The sequence below is a fragment of the Scomber japonicus genome, chromosome 10, assembly GCF_027409825.1.
Source record: "Scomber japonicus isolate fScoJap1 chromosome 10, fScoJap1.pri, whole genome shotgun sequence".
NCBI lineage: Eukaryota > Metazoa > Chordata > Actinopteri > Scombriformes > Scombridae > Scomber > Scomber japonicus.
Genome location: NC_070587.1, coordinates 22,625,861 through 22,641,378, shown reverse-complemented (window position 1 = coordinate 22,641,378; position 15,518 = coordinate 22,625,861). Strand labels below are relative to the sequence as shown.

Here is a 15,518-nt window from a genome sequence, read left to right as displayed (position 1 = left end):
CTACCAAAAAGCTTGCTACTAGCTCTCCACAGGTGATTTTAGTGGTTAAAACATCGTCCCTTGTATGGTATGCAATTCCTATAATAAGAGTAAAATTATTCAGAAGTCACACTCACCACGCATAGCACACACTCACCCTGAGACCTGAAACACAGACCACCCACAGTTTGTGTAACATGGAGTCACACTGCCTAACTTTTGCCATTGAGAAATTACACACAAAGGCACAGAGTTACCGTGTTACTCCTTTTTGTGACTTTATGTCTCACCCAAAGTACATTTTTAAAAAGTCAATCTATCCACATCTATAAATATACTTAAAGCAATTACAGGAAGAGGAATATCATAAAACCGCCAATTCTGGTGGCCTTAGTCTGGAGAACAAACCAAAAAACTAGAACAAATAAAATGAATGAAATCAAAGACTGTCTGAAAAGCAGTCTTTAGTGGTAAACTTATTTTCTAATTTAATACAACAACTTTTAATGACGGCTGTTTAGATTTAAGACTAATAAAAAAAAGCCTAACTGCAACACAATATCTTCCCAGAATTTCTGTCAGAAGAAAGCACTAATAAAGCCTTAATTGCAAGGTAATCGTTTCCCAGACTGCAATATCACCAGGAGCACCCAGCAAATAATAAGCTCCACTGAGGGATTGCTGTAGTCCGGATGGCCTGAGAGCAAGGATTAAGCTGTGGAGCGGCAGCATCCTGCCCAGAGTGTATTGATCACCACTTGACTCACTGGATGCAGGAAGCCGCTGGGTTTAATTTTTCCCCCAACTGCTTTCCTGTGTCTGAGGACTGTCTGAGGAGCTGAAGTAACCTCATCCCACCAGGAACCCAAACCTCCATCGAAACCTCAAAGACCTCAAAGCATTGTAACACTGTGGGTTGTGTAGCGTTAGCTGACTCAAAGGCAATGGTGGCTGGCTGCGAGGCTTTCAGCTGGAATGACACAGTTTTGTCTTGCCTTGTGCAGATGCTTTAAATTAATCTGGAATGCCGAACAGAGACCGGTACAATAGGTCAATCTGGAGAAGTGGAGAAGTGGAGAACTTGAATGAGTAGACAAACAGATACAGCACAGAGAATTAAATGATTGGTTTAAGAATTATGATTTGCTGGAAACTATTTATTTTAACTTTATCTCTACATACCAGAGCCTCAATTCCAAAAAGTATTCTAAGGCTAACATGATCATAAAATCTAACTTACGAATCGTCTTAAGCTTAAGAGGTGTTTCCTAACAGCATCAAAACTGAAGACACTCTTAGATATGATGGTAGAGTAACTCCTACACACCTGTAAGAGGCTAAGAGCATTTTAAGAAGCTCTGGTAGTGGCATGAGGAACCAAAAATGTGTTTATTGGGTTTGTTCATTTTTAAGTCCATAATTTCATCATGTTCTTTGTAGAAAATAAGAACATAAATTTAATAACACATATACAGATTAAATCAATAATTGATTTGCACAACCGATCTGCCAGTTTCAGTCATCACTGTCCACGTGTCCATCTTCTTGTCCAATATTTTCATCTCTTATGGCTAAAATGCCATTTTCCTGAAACTATATTTTCAGGTTCTGCGTCTTCTCTTTTCTGTTCATTTATGGTGCATATGTTGTGTGCCACACACTTACATATAGCAAGTCTAATACAGGAAACGTTTACTTTCTTAAACTGACTTCCACACAGTAACATGACTGATAAAGGGCAGCAAGCTGAAGGCTTGTTTACTGAACATTAAGCTTTGTTTTCATACTGAATCATTTCAACTATAAGATAATTCTTTAATTGACAGACAGTCAATATGAAAAGTTTATTTAAAATGTATTCAGCATCATCTTCAGCACCAAGTACAGTGGTCGTTAAGAACAGTGTGCGTGTTTGCTTGTTCTAAAGTACTGCTTTGGGAATTGCATGTGGAAATTTGTTTCTATAAACGCTCCAAGAAAATAGATCCCCTCCAGACATATTTTGAGATAAATATTCAGCTTGTAATAATAATAATAATGTGTGTCTGATATGGTTTTTCAAAAAAAGAAAAGAAAACTACAATTACCACATTAAAATGACACTTTCTCCCTCATTGAAAAATACGATGAATATGCAAATATTGTTCATTTCAGAAGTGTAACAAGATGTCTCCTACTTCACTGTAAAGTCCATTCTCACTGTTTGTGCACTGGGGGCTACAATATTCCATATCATACTTGTTTAAGCTGCATATCGACCAAGGTTGGCTCCCAAACTAGTTGCGATGTCACAAATCCTGCTCATAGGTATATGCATTAAACTCAGATTTCAGTCAGCACAGAAACTTTTCACTTTCAGTCAGTTCGACCCACAACTCCTCCTGTCCACATGTCAAATGTTCTTGGGCAAGATACTGAACCCCAAATTGCTCCCAATGGTCATCAGTCATCATTGTGTGTGTGATGAGTGATTAGCAGAAAAACATTGTAAAGCTCTTTGGATGAAAGTGCTACATAAATGTAGCCGTTTACCATTTTTACATACATCATTCTGTACAATGACCCTCAAACATCCAACTGTACACACATTTTTGACTGAGGATCAATTGTTATTGGGAAACGAGGCCCAGAAAATCTCATCATTATTACAACATCCAAGTCTTACTTAGAATGAGCAATCCTGTCACCAAATGTGTTGGTTTGAGGCCACAAACACACTGTATGTGGGACAAAGACAGTGGGAACCCTCATCTCTGTTCTTCTCTCCACTGTCATCAGTTCCAGTCTCACCCAAACTTTTCTCCCAGTCTTGCCAATATGAGACAAAACACTGATGTTATTGGTTGACAGTTTGTTAAAATTTATGCACACCCCTGCCTGTATTTCAATACAAGAGACAACTGTTAGAGGGCACATTTGTAGATGGATCATAAAACAAAAAATGGACGTGTGCTTTCGGGAAAAGTTTACACCAAAGCCTGACAAACTATAAACACTCTGGAGCCTTTATCTTCATACCCACTGAAATGCTGCCATTTCTAAGACAAAACGGTCAAATACAAACACAAATATAGAGGCTTACACACATAAACCCTTTCATAACCACTCCCGAGTAAATATTCTCTGATGTTTAACCCACGTTTGTCTCTCTACAGTTCTCTTTGTTTCTCATCCGAACTTTCAAACTGCCTGAGGAACCAAGTGTGCCAACTTCACTCCATGTTTTTATTATCAGTCAGAGATGGATTCTGTTACTGCTACGAGGGGATGGATTCAAGGAAAATAGATTCTCCAAAGCTCCATGTCTTCACCCTCTGTCTCCTCAGTCCTGAAGACAAGGCCCCGCTGAGCTGATGATCAGACGGATTTATGGTGCAATCTCTGTAAGCCATTTGCTCCCTGCGAGCCGGAGAATCAAAGGCAAGATTTCCGGATGGCATCGGGACAGAGATTATCCAGTTTGTGCTATCTGATTGCAAACTCCCACGGGCTGTTTTCTTTTACTTGTTTAACATTTTTCCTTTGTGTTTTCAGACTTGTGAAAGATGAGAATTGCACAAGCACAAACAGAATGGGTTTAATTCTGTCTGAAGAGACCGTGAAGGTACATTTGATTGCATATGACATTTTTAAAGAATATAGTCCACATTAAAAATGTATTTTAGTGCAAGTGACTTCACTTAGACAAAACATGTTCAATGTTTTAATTATCACTTTGTATCATATTCACAGTCCATCAACAAGAATTGCAGCTTCTTAATTTAAACCAGAAAGTAAAGCATTGCTAGTACCACAACAGGCTACACACAGAAGGTGGTAACATCCATCCCAGGTTTCCTCTTTAGTGGGTTGTGGATTCAACCCGAGTCGCCAAACCACACGTTAAAGCAGTAGCATCCAAAGTCTAACAGCTCCTCTGGGAATCAACTGTGCATCTGAGGTCACAATGTTTTAAAATCTGTGTGCAATTATTAGATGGCAATCAAAAGTCTTGTATCTAATCTATACATTTCAGTTCAACTTTTAAAGTAGCAATTAGGCGATAGATATAGAAAAAAGGAGAATACCAACTTTAAGAATTTAATAAAGGGGTTCGTAATTCAAATGTATTACTCATTATTTAGGAGTAATGTTGTTTGGTGGTGTGAAGCGCTAAAAATAGTTTGGAAGGAATCTGAACAGAAGAAAGGGCCTAGTTGGACCATATGCCAAACCAACAAGTCTCAGAGGCACCTCCCCAAATCATCTTGAGGCAATGCATCAATCAGAACCTCCACATCAGTGGCAAATGCACTCAGCGGCCATAAAACTCCCAGATCAAGCAGCGAGCCGAGCCAAAACCAGAGAGGCTCTCCTCGGTAAACCCAAGCCCTTATCTTTGTCTCATAAAATATAAAGAGCGCTTGGGAGTGTTACTGTAACTGCTGTCCAGCCAGTTCCTCTCCATCTTTACTGATCACACCTCATCTTCAACATCTGGAGCAGTTTACCAAGATGTCAAGAAGAAGAAATGAAAAAATGTGCCCTTAATTTTGTTACATGACATCAATGTCTTTCATTAAGGCCTGAGTTAAGTTTTGCCTATTTCTGTTGATGTGCTATAACTATATACAAATACAACAAAAGCCAAGCAAATGCTAAACATCACACCACAAGCCTGCTCAAATCCCCAACATCTGAATTAAAAACCAGTGTGTAGAATTTAGAGGCATCTATTGTAAGGCACTTGGCAGGAAGGGAATATAATACTCATATGTATGTTTTAATTAGTGTATTATCACCTGAAAATAAAGTTATTTTTTCGTTTTCTTAGAATGAGCCCTTTATATCTACATAGGGAGCGGGTCATCTTCCACAGAGGCTGCCTGTTGCACCAGTATGTTTCTACAGTAGCCCAGAATGGACAAACCAAACACTGACTCCAGAGAGGGCCTTTTTAGCCACCACAGATTGTCCTGCACACTGGGAAAGGGGGGGGGGGGGGGGTGTACTCATTTGGTTGCATTTTGGAACCTCACCACTAGGTGCCACTAAATCCTACACACACTGGTCCTTTAAATGGCAACACCACCTAATGAGACTTGTATGGAAAACATTTCAAGGATGTGAAGACTTTGGTGTGAAGAACACAGTAACACTGTAATGGTTGCTAACCCGTTCTATGAGACTTCCATGGAGCAAATATCCTAGATGGAGACCTTATGAGTTCTATTAATAGCTCAAGTTTTCATAGGAGCTCTGTATATAGAATGACAGATTTAAAACCACGCTTTCATCCTGTACAGCTCTTGACATTTTCAGACTGCTTTTTAATTTAGAACCGTCTCAGATCAAACAGTTTATTCATATCAAGTAAATCGAAAGGAGACACATCGTGTGTGTCTTTGCACAAGAAGAAAGAAGTTGACTACTACAAAACCCTTTCATCCCCATGACCAATCTCCTGTTACATACATTGAGCTCTTAGGCATAGACGGGGGCTTAGTTTAATTTCACGTGTAGATGTCCACACTAATAATTCAAATCATACATGAAGTACAATCATTTAAATTACTGGACTTAAACTGTATAGTAAACTATATGGGCTGCATAAACAATAAATCTGGAAACTAAACAAGAGTGGTGGAGATTTGAGATAAGATAAATACTAAAGAAAGCATGTGCAATGTCTAATATTAAGTCTAAGCTTGCTTCAAAGAACCATGTGAGGTTAGGACACAATGAAACACACAGAAAAACCTATGTATTTTGTTTGTAAATGGCCTCCGGTTTGTAAAATTAATGTCAAAAACAAGTTGACAACTATTACCATACTTTCTGCTCTACAAGTCCTCATTACAGCTTATTTTAAGCAATTACACTGTCAGCAGGAGCTGTAATCTCCAACTGCTGCTAAACGCCCAAATTTCCACATTTGCTGGAAACTATAATTGTGAGCTGCTCTTGGTGCTTTGCAGATGGGCCCTATTGAGCAATCTGAATATCCCTAATATTACCCAGTTCCTCTCAAGAGGAAACACGAAACATTAAAAAGCTCCAAATAATTTTGGTCAAATTACACAACCCTTAATGAACTTCAAAAGACGTGCGGATGTTTTTACAGGCCGGTGCTCAAGCTTTAACTGTAATTATGAAAACAAACCATATTAATGATATAATTCATCATTTCCACACTTTGGCCGCACGAGTCCCACCACAGAGTTCCTGTCTCTACTGGACAAAAGAATCTACTAAATTTAAAATGTAAGATTTTCCATACACAGATCAATTTTTCTGCTTTTTGAGAATCCTGTGGGCCATCACCCAAATTACTTGAGGGCTTCAGGGAGAATTGTCATGGCCCATGTTTTGCATGTACATATGCCAAACTCCCTGCATCCCTGCTAGAACCTGATTAAAACTGGAGCTGGGCCTGACATGTATATGAACAGGATATGCTGTAACCTCCAGAGAAATATAATCTAGTTTCTGTGAGACTAATGTGACAAAGGCCCACATAGCTTTTCTTTCAATCAAGGAAATCAGCTGACCATGGTGGGAACCAGCCACCACATAGATGACATGGCAAATAATCCTGTTTTCTAATGTTCTAATATGTTGAAAGTGCAATGTGAACATGAAATTAAGCTAATACAAATTACCAACATTACACAAATCTAAAGGATATAAGGAAGCTGGCTGCTTTTTCTTGGCTTAAGAACACAGTAGTCAGTCGGGGCCCTTACTGCCTCCCACTCACATAGGAGAGAAGTGTAGCTGCTCATTTAAATTCCTCATGCTAGAAGGACTTCTGCTGTAAGTCTGGCTTGGCTCCAAATTATGTCTCATGGGTGTACATACCACTGAATAATTTGTCCAAACGTCATTTGCAATTCCCCCAAAATCTTTTCTTGACTGGAAGCTTTTACAAAACATCTGTAACAAATAGTTGTTTTGAGACTACATGCATTACACCAGTATCAGCACTGGTACATGACCTTAAGCTGTGTATGGAGCATAAAAAACAAGTTTGAATTTCCATCTAACTAGAAACCTGATCGCTCCAGCAGTAGCCACCTGCACAGTATGATATTTACCATTAGTTCTGGGCAGCTCAAGCTCATGTGTTACAAATCTTTTTGCCGCAGTCTATATAATTAGCTGTAATTGACTTCCCTTGAAATGTGTTTCTTCTGGGACATCTGGCCTTGAAACTTCAACCTTCCCATAAAGGGCTAGCACTGAGCTACACTTTCAATTTTGCAAACTGCATGGGTGGCAAAGGCACCACCAGGCTCTTCTGCAAAAATAAATAGATGAAAAATGTATTTCATATTCCACACTTTAAAAATGAAAATATTTATAACTAATCTAAATAGGATAATAGAAATATTTCTCTTAGGATAACTGTTTTCAGATTTATGTCTATGATGATGCATGATATGGCTCAAAAAGTTTTAAATGATCATTTAGAAGCCAAAAAAAAAAAAAAATCACACTCTTGTTGCTTAGACAGCCTGATTTGAAACTATCTGTAATCATAGTTTATGTTAGAAAGAAACATAATACTTTGAGATTAAAAAAGAGACCAGTGACATGCTATGGACAGTCATAGCCAAGCAGGAAACAGAACTTGTCAAATTTAGTAAAGCTGCATCAAAGTTTTCTGAATATTTTAGGTCAATGAAGCTCTTTTTAAGAAAGAAATGTGCTATGTGAGAGTGGAAATCATATTGGCAAAGTTGAACAAACCATATTTAAATGACAGAACAGAAACAAAAATATTCAAAAAATAGCTAATATACGTTTTTATCCTGAGTCCATCTTTTTTAAATAAAGGCTGCATCTCTTGATAAAGTGGAAAAGAGGATTTATAAACAGTTAATTTTGGCACATTTTCATCCCCAAACTCTGAAAAGGGCTCCTCACTGCAGATTATCCTAACAGCACTTTTCTGTACACAATGGGCTATTTTTCATCTGAGAAGCTTTTAAAAACACAGCTCGAAATCCAAATAGCTGTTTAAAAAGGCACACATTTGTCATTTCACCTAAATGAGGCAGTGCTTTCTTTGTTTGCTTTCCTATTGTTTTAGTGCATTTTTCATCAGACCCAAATTATCGAGGCTAAGTAAGCATGGATAAGAAAGACGAAAACAACTGTTACTTAGCTGTCTCAAATTAGCAAGTTTAAACCATGCCTGTGAAGTGCCTGACCGCACCACAGCAAAACAGGAATAATATGGTTGAGATCTGTCGTTAGCAAGTGTGGCTGCAATACAATATTCCATGACAAACATTCCTGACTTAAAGAACTGAGACTTATGTTTTCACTTTGATGCTTGTGTGTGGGGTAAGATAGCTGTTATCAGGCCAGCAGCAGCTCATTACAGATGGAAACCTCTGAATTAAAAGTTGCCCAGCCAGGAACAACATGTCATAAGCTGAATGAGCACACACTTGCCTAACAAATCAACTTGAAGAAAGAGGTGGTGTGAGCAGTGGGATGTCAAACCCCTGAAGACCAGATCCGCTGATAGAGTTGATTTAAGAAATTTTAAAACTACAACCAGCCTGACCCTCTTGCTTTTACAGTTCATATTTACTATATGTATAGTATACTATACTATATATATATATATATATATGAACATTCACTAGCCATGAAAGCGTTTTTGATTGCCTCGTCCATATGTTTCAGCTCGTTGACATGCTGTTGGAATCATGCATGTACAACTTGTATAATGGCTAATAGTCATATACTGTTGAATCAAAATGGGTGAGAATGACAGCACTTTAACTTCATAGTAACTATGTGTTCCCCCAAATACCTGGTTAAGTCATCACAGTGAACAACCTAATAGTGCTTTGTAACTGCATTGTACTTAAAAAGAATACCTGCGACTTTGTTTTCGTTTTTTTAATAAACAAAATATGGTATTTAAATGTGAGAAGTATTTGCAGGTAACTGATGCGAAAATACAATGACATTACTACAACTTTAAGGATTCACCATAAATTGAATATGAAGATTTTTTCATTTTATATAAACTTAGGATTGTAGTACTCCTTTGTAACAGTAACTCCACCACAGGATGAAGTTCAACAGGGACAAAAATTTCAACATGTTGCTCACAAATAATAATATTAAAATAATGACGTGCTTTTTTAAAAAAACTGCCTTTTTTATGTAAAACAAAGGCCATTACAAAACTTCTGGGAGAAAAAGGACTGAGAGAGCTTACTTTGGCATGAGGAGGAATTTCACATAAATAACAAGAAGATCTGGCCAGCCTTGTTTTGGCCCTGTGGCGGATTCAAGGATAACATGTTTCTCATACCAGTAAAGAACTAACCTGGGCTCCATCCCTCAGCTTGAGGATGCACTCCATGGTGTTGATGGTGATGACGACAGGCTCCGAGCCCAGCTTGGTCCAGGGTACGTGGATACGCAGCTCATGGATATGACCGCTCATGAATGTAAAAGGCAGCTTCAGCTCCTATAAATATACAGAGACATAATAAAGATAAAAAGAACAGATAGCTATGAAAGTATAGTTTGAATAATATGCACTATAGAATTACATCTGCCGTGCAGGCAACATCGTAAAGAGCATGTGGCAATATGACTGCTGAGACTGAAGGAACACTTGGAACCTTCATTCGTCCATTTCCTAAACTGCTCTTTGAAACTAATATTTGAAGACGAGAGGATAGTAAAAAACAACAGCTACAGATAACATATTGGTCACGCTTTTAACAAAATCAGTCAGATTTTCTCAGAGGCAAAGGAAGAACTGTTCTGCATCTTGAACTACTCTGTGTGAGAACATGAAAAGTCCCATGAAACCAAACTGCCTACACACAGACTTCACATGCCTCCTCTAGAAATTCAAGCCAAAGAAACAAATAACCAAACATATTTCTGAGGAAAAGCTGTCATGGATTTACAGCATGTCTGCTTGATAACTCCCATAATGTTTCATTTAAAATGACTCGTCATATTAAGAAGATTATCTTTAATTACACATTTTAAATGAGGTACTCTGCAAATTAACTGCAATAAAGTAAAAGGCAAAGGGAGGACAATTGGCCAGGTCTTGACGTGGCATCACACATCAAAATACTAACACAATTCCCACTGTCGGTTGGCTTCAAGCTGCTTCCAATAAGAACTTTCATCACAATCTCTGTTGGGTTAGGTAGTGTTTTGGTCTGCTCTTCAGAAGCCCACTCAAGAGAAAAGAAAGTTCTTTTAACTCGTGACAGATTGATCTAATCCAGACATTACAAGTGTAAAAAAGAACACTGTGTCAAAATAACACCGCAGAGCAAAATATCGGAGTAAATCTATCAAACTTCCTCTGAAATGACACTAAAGATACTGCATCTGTGCTTGGCTGAACTGCATTGCTGTGGTTCTTTTCTGGTTCTAGTCAAGGCAATACATCTTAGCTACACACACTGTAGCAAACATGTAGACAAACTTGAATGGAAAAATATACTAGTGAGGCACATGCTTGTCCTCCACTCATTAATTCTTTTCCAAACCTTTTTACTTTATTTTATGTTGTGAGTGAAACAACTTTAAATCTGGCTTCACTGTAAAGACTTTCAGGAATGTTAGCAAAGTCATGTTCATATGATGAGCTTCTTCTTGTGCTGAGAGACCAAAATGCTACAATTATTCATTTCAAAAAGCTAAGAGATGTTAGTCATTACTAGCTTGGCCATATCTTATATGTACCTGGATGACCTATGTTGAGGAATGAATGCAATAAACAAAAGACAAAAGTGCAGTAAACTACAAAAATCTACATAAATATAACAGAGGTATGAGCAGACACACCTTTAATCCCTTGAAGTTAAAATGAAGACATGAAATGTAGAGAGTATTGGAGGGGATCATACCAATGGAAAACAAAAAATATATATTTCATCACAGTGTCATTGCTGCAAATAAAAATTACCATGGTGAGTATTATGTAGTATCATGTTTAAGTGCCATTAAATGTGAAAATACAACATCTGTCATCACAATCAGTCTTGTTTTGGTCTTGTGAAAAAGTTAAAGATAGCGTGAGTATGCATTCTTTACATTACCTGTTCCAGTACATCCAGTTTCAGGTCCAACTTACTGAGCACCACATCTCCTCCCCAGAGAGACAGCTGCAGGTCAGATGGCTTCAGATTCTTTATGTACTTGTTCACATAGCTCATCAGGAGCGGTGTGACATAGGACTCCAACATCTTGTCCCTGTCCTAAACATGTCAACCATTGAACAAAACATTGTGATGTAATTTAATGCGGTCGATATTTATTTACATTACAGTATTTATGTAATAAATCCCCTTTTGCTATTGTTTTCCAGTCTCATTTTTTTTTTAAAACCCACACAACTGTTTCTGATGGCCAGGCCAAAAAATAGACATTTTTCAGAGCAGATGTTTTGTTATATCATAACACAAGAGCACAGGTGTAATTCATTTTTATCATCTTTATTGGCCAAGTATGTTTATATATATACAAGGAATTTGACTTCAGCTTAGCGGCTCTAAATATATTTACACAGAATGACAACACAATAATCTTCAGAAATATACACAAGGAGTGAATTTCTGTGACCTGTATACAGGATAAAACTTGTGCAAAGACATAAAGAGCTCACAGAGTGCTGAATTTTTTTTTTTTTTTTTTTTTTTTTTAATGACATAACTGTGTATATTGTAGGTAATTATGTACAGTATATATAGCCTGTTCAGACGCAGAATAGAGTTGTGACTAAAATGTATTGCGTATTTTTAATATTATGAATTTATTATTCAGGTGTACCAGTTCCAGGGTGTCATTATTGTGCCTACGTTTAATTAGTAGCACCTGTGCTGTTTCAGCTATGACTAGCATCTGTAACTTCTGCACTATGTCCATATGTTACTATTTTATCGTTAAACGTGTAGGTTGTTTATGTTCTAACCCTCACTAATGCACCTTGTATGTAAACGTAAAACCCTTATCCTGTCATAGGTGTGTTGTAAATATGAAAAGTCCATTTAAAAACTAACCAAATGAAAGTTATTCATGAAGGCTGAAGGTGTAGCTTCGTGTATAACACACAGTTAAACTCAAGTGACGCACAAACAGTATTCTATTCACGGGTGACGCAGTTCGAGCTTTAATTCACAGCTAACTTTTCAAAGTGAATTTCGCGGTCTTACTTTTAATTGCCACATTTTTTTATTTGCATTAGTGTCTCAATAGCCTGCTAGCTAAAGTGACTTCACTTTTTGTGCAGGCGACTAAACGGGGAGTCCTGCATTAACATTAGTTGGCAACTCTCTTTCCTAATGCAGAGCAATGTAGCTAAATATAACTTGTTTTGAATGAAGCAGTGCATAGTTACGTAGTAAAAAATGTTACAAACTGCGGAGTAGTTAGCCAGAGAGGCTAGCTATGGTCTCCTGTCATATCTGGTACAAGCAGCAGAGCAAAGAAGCTAAGCTAACTGCTGACAATAAGTCGCCATAACTTCGTTTCAGCAAACTCAAACGTGTGGTGTAAGGCAAAAATAGAAAAAACTGTCCTTACTTGACTCCCGCTTGTATCCTGTAGCTACTCCTTTAATTTGACGTTTAGTTAAGGTAACAAACGCATCCCGTTAACTGGCGTTAGCCTCATCTCTCAATAGCTTCAGCTCAAACGTCATCAGTAAACATCAACGCGGCTTCCGTGAGTCCGGTGTTGCTTTTCCGTTCTGTAGGAAACGCGAGCTTCATAGCTTCAAAGCACAACGCCTACAGGGCTTCAAAATAGTGGAAAGTCAAACACTAGAAATTCCCTGTGATATATGACTGGGTGAAATTTGACATTTAGAGTACCAACTTCGGTGATCACTGAAAATGAATCCATGAGAACATCACGTAGATGTTTGATGTACAATATCCTCTAGATGTGGTTACTGCAGCAGCAGGTGCCATACTCCCAGTTATTTTAGAAAATAACAATAACAGTAGCACATTTTTTGTTTTTAATAGTCAGCAGGCTTGTCCAATCAAAAGGTGCATGTAAGTGGAACGCCGGCCGCATGGCATGAACAAATTTACGGAGAGTACCAGAAGGCATCAGTACACGTAATATACGTGCTGTCTCTACCACGCCCACAGCCCTTATATGGAAGCTCACCTTTGCTGAGGGACATTACAAGTAGTGTCTATGTTTAGGAAATTTTCCTTGAAATAATTTAAATATTTTTTAAGTAAGAAATTTCATTCATTTCCATCACAAATCAAGTTTCAAGGATAGATATTCCCTTTAGATACTGTGAGGGAGATATGCAAAAGAATAATGGAGGCTAATCAAAGGATCTTTGCCTTCCAGTCAAACAGATGACATGTCTGTTTTCAAACTTTTTATTGTGTGGCTGGTTTCACCTTAGACATGAAATTAAATGCCATCATAATGCTGACATATGCAACTAGAGGTTCACTTAAATGTACAGTATAGCTAATGTTACTGGAATAATTAATAAATAGCGGACAGACTGAAAATGAAAATAAATGAAAATGCAGTGGCAAATAAAATGAACAATGAATGCTGAGAAAAGACTGTAATGCTATTCTATGAAAACACTATAAATCTTCTTTTTGGTGTTCCAAGAACAAGAGTGATCTTGTAATTATAAAAGTCTGCCTTATTAGATAAATATGATTTCGGAATTCATGAAAAATCAGGGTTAAGTTCCTTCTTCACTTTATTGTCGGGCTTGATGCACCAGTGATTTCTGCGGCCAGAGGTTTCTTTCACTATGTCAGATCTTTGTTTCTGAGATTCTGTGTTGCCACTGGGCCGTTTCTAGCTGGACGATATTAAAATTACAAATTACAGGACACAAATAAGCCATACACAACAAAAAGTTAAATGACTGTGCAGTTAGTAAAACTATAAAGGCCCTATAGGTTATTGTCGTGAGTTACTTTCATGTAGGCTACTCAAATTTACGAGCTTTATTTATTATGTTATTATGGGGATATGGACAGTGTGGCTGGATTTATTTACTTTGAATTTAAAAAAAAAGTGGGTGTCTGTTACAGGCCATTGAGGGTCATATGGAGATCATATGAAGTCAGAGGAGTGGAGCTCAGTGGCCTGCAGCCAGTGCCGCCTCTCCCCTGTCAGCTAGATAAAACGTCCTGAGGACACAGTCCACAAAGGCCGGTCACCGATGAAGTTCACCATGTGACTGTCCACTCTGTGCCAACTCCGTGTGTGTGTGTGTGTGTGTGTGTGTGTGTGTGTGTGTGTGTGTGTGTGTGTGTGTGTGTGTGTGTGTGGGTGGGTGTCATTGCTCTGAAGTCATTTCAGTGGAATATGTGCTCTGGTAATTAACAAAGTAGCAAACATGATGTCTTGTTAATATCACACTTTCATACAGACCCACTGACTTGTTCTTTCTACGCCTGCTGACAGGGGTGAATTATATTTAGTGAACTGATTATGTACACAGCATAGTCTAGTGAGATCATTACGGCCACATTAGACACTGGTGTAAGTAAAAAACAAACGTCCTTCCTTTAAATGCATTTCAAGTCTCGAGTCCTCTGTTTAATGATGTGATCATTGAGAACACATAAATAAAATATATTTATCTTTACTTCTTTTTTTTTTTACATTATTCACCAAGCAGCACAACCATTTCCTTATATGGTTATGGATACATTTCAGTTGAGAAGTGTCTTGCTGAAATATAAATAAAAATAAATAAATAAAAACGAATTCAGAAAGTGCACCTGTTTACTTTTAAAATGTATCATTATTTCGCCCCTCAAGACGATTTAAAAATCCAAATTATTTTCTATAAATGGCATAGCCTATTTTAATGACATGGTGTACATCAGTCACACATGCACACTTATTAGTTCTTCTTCAGCGTGTCTCTGTGATAACATTTAAACCACAGAAGTGTTGTTTAATTCATTCAATTTATTTACATAATCGAATTACATTATTAGTTTATTTTTAGCAGTTACTTCCTCTCTCCAATCAAAATAGGCTTTCTGTGTTTATTATATTTCTAAAAAAAAAAAAAAAGAAAGAAGAAGAATTACGTTGTTTCATGTATTTCAGTATACATCTTTTCATATTTGCCTTGTTGGCAGTGTTTGATGTTTTTATGTTTATGGTTTATTGGTGAACATGGACGGTTTTTGTATGATTGTTGAGTCATTTTTTTGTAAATATGAGCGTGCTGGACGCATTGCACATCGTTGTGTCTCCATTAGAAGAGAATGAGGAAAATAGTGCCTGTAATACATACGGCCTTGGTTAATGGCCTTTCAGCAGCAATAAGCGCCGTTTTAAATCTTCTGTTGTTCTTGTAACAACTTGTTCCAGACCCTGTTTTCGAAACCATTAAAGCTAAATGCTGTTTTTTCAAGCAATTAATTGCACTGTCAGGTGAAAACCGTGTTTTTAAACCATTCCGCAGTAGTCAATAATGGCTGGTGAAATCATGAAACAACAGGCCTGAAGGCCAAGAAAGACACAGCGAAAGAGAGAGTCTTAAA

At 37.6% G+C, this 15,518-nt stretch overlaps 1 protein-coding gene across 3 annotated transcripts in view; it reads right to left on the bottom strand.

Moving 5' to 3' along the window:
• Positions 1 to 12,629, bottom strand: part of LOC128367021 (intermembrane lipid transfer protein VPS13B-like) — a 326,938-nt gene extending 314,309 nt beyond the window's left edge. For all 3 annotated transcript variants that reach the window (XM_053327805.1, XM_053327806.1, XM_053327807.1), the window contains exons 1-3: positions 12,544 to 12,629; positions 11,061 to 11,219; positions 9,314 to 9,457 (exon numbers count right to left, since the gene is read on the bottom strand). In XM_053327805.1, the coding sequence (XP_053183780.1) occupies positions 9,314 to 9,457; positions 11,061 to 11,207 (291 nt within the window). In that variant the 5' untranslated portion in view covers positions 11,208 to 11,219; positions 12,544 to 12,629. The remainder of the gene's footprint in view (positions 1 to 9,313; positions 9,458 to 11,060; positions 11,220 to 12,543) is intronic.
• Positions 12,630 to 15,518: the final 2,889 nt, after the last annotated feature.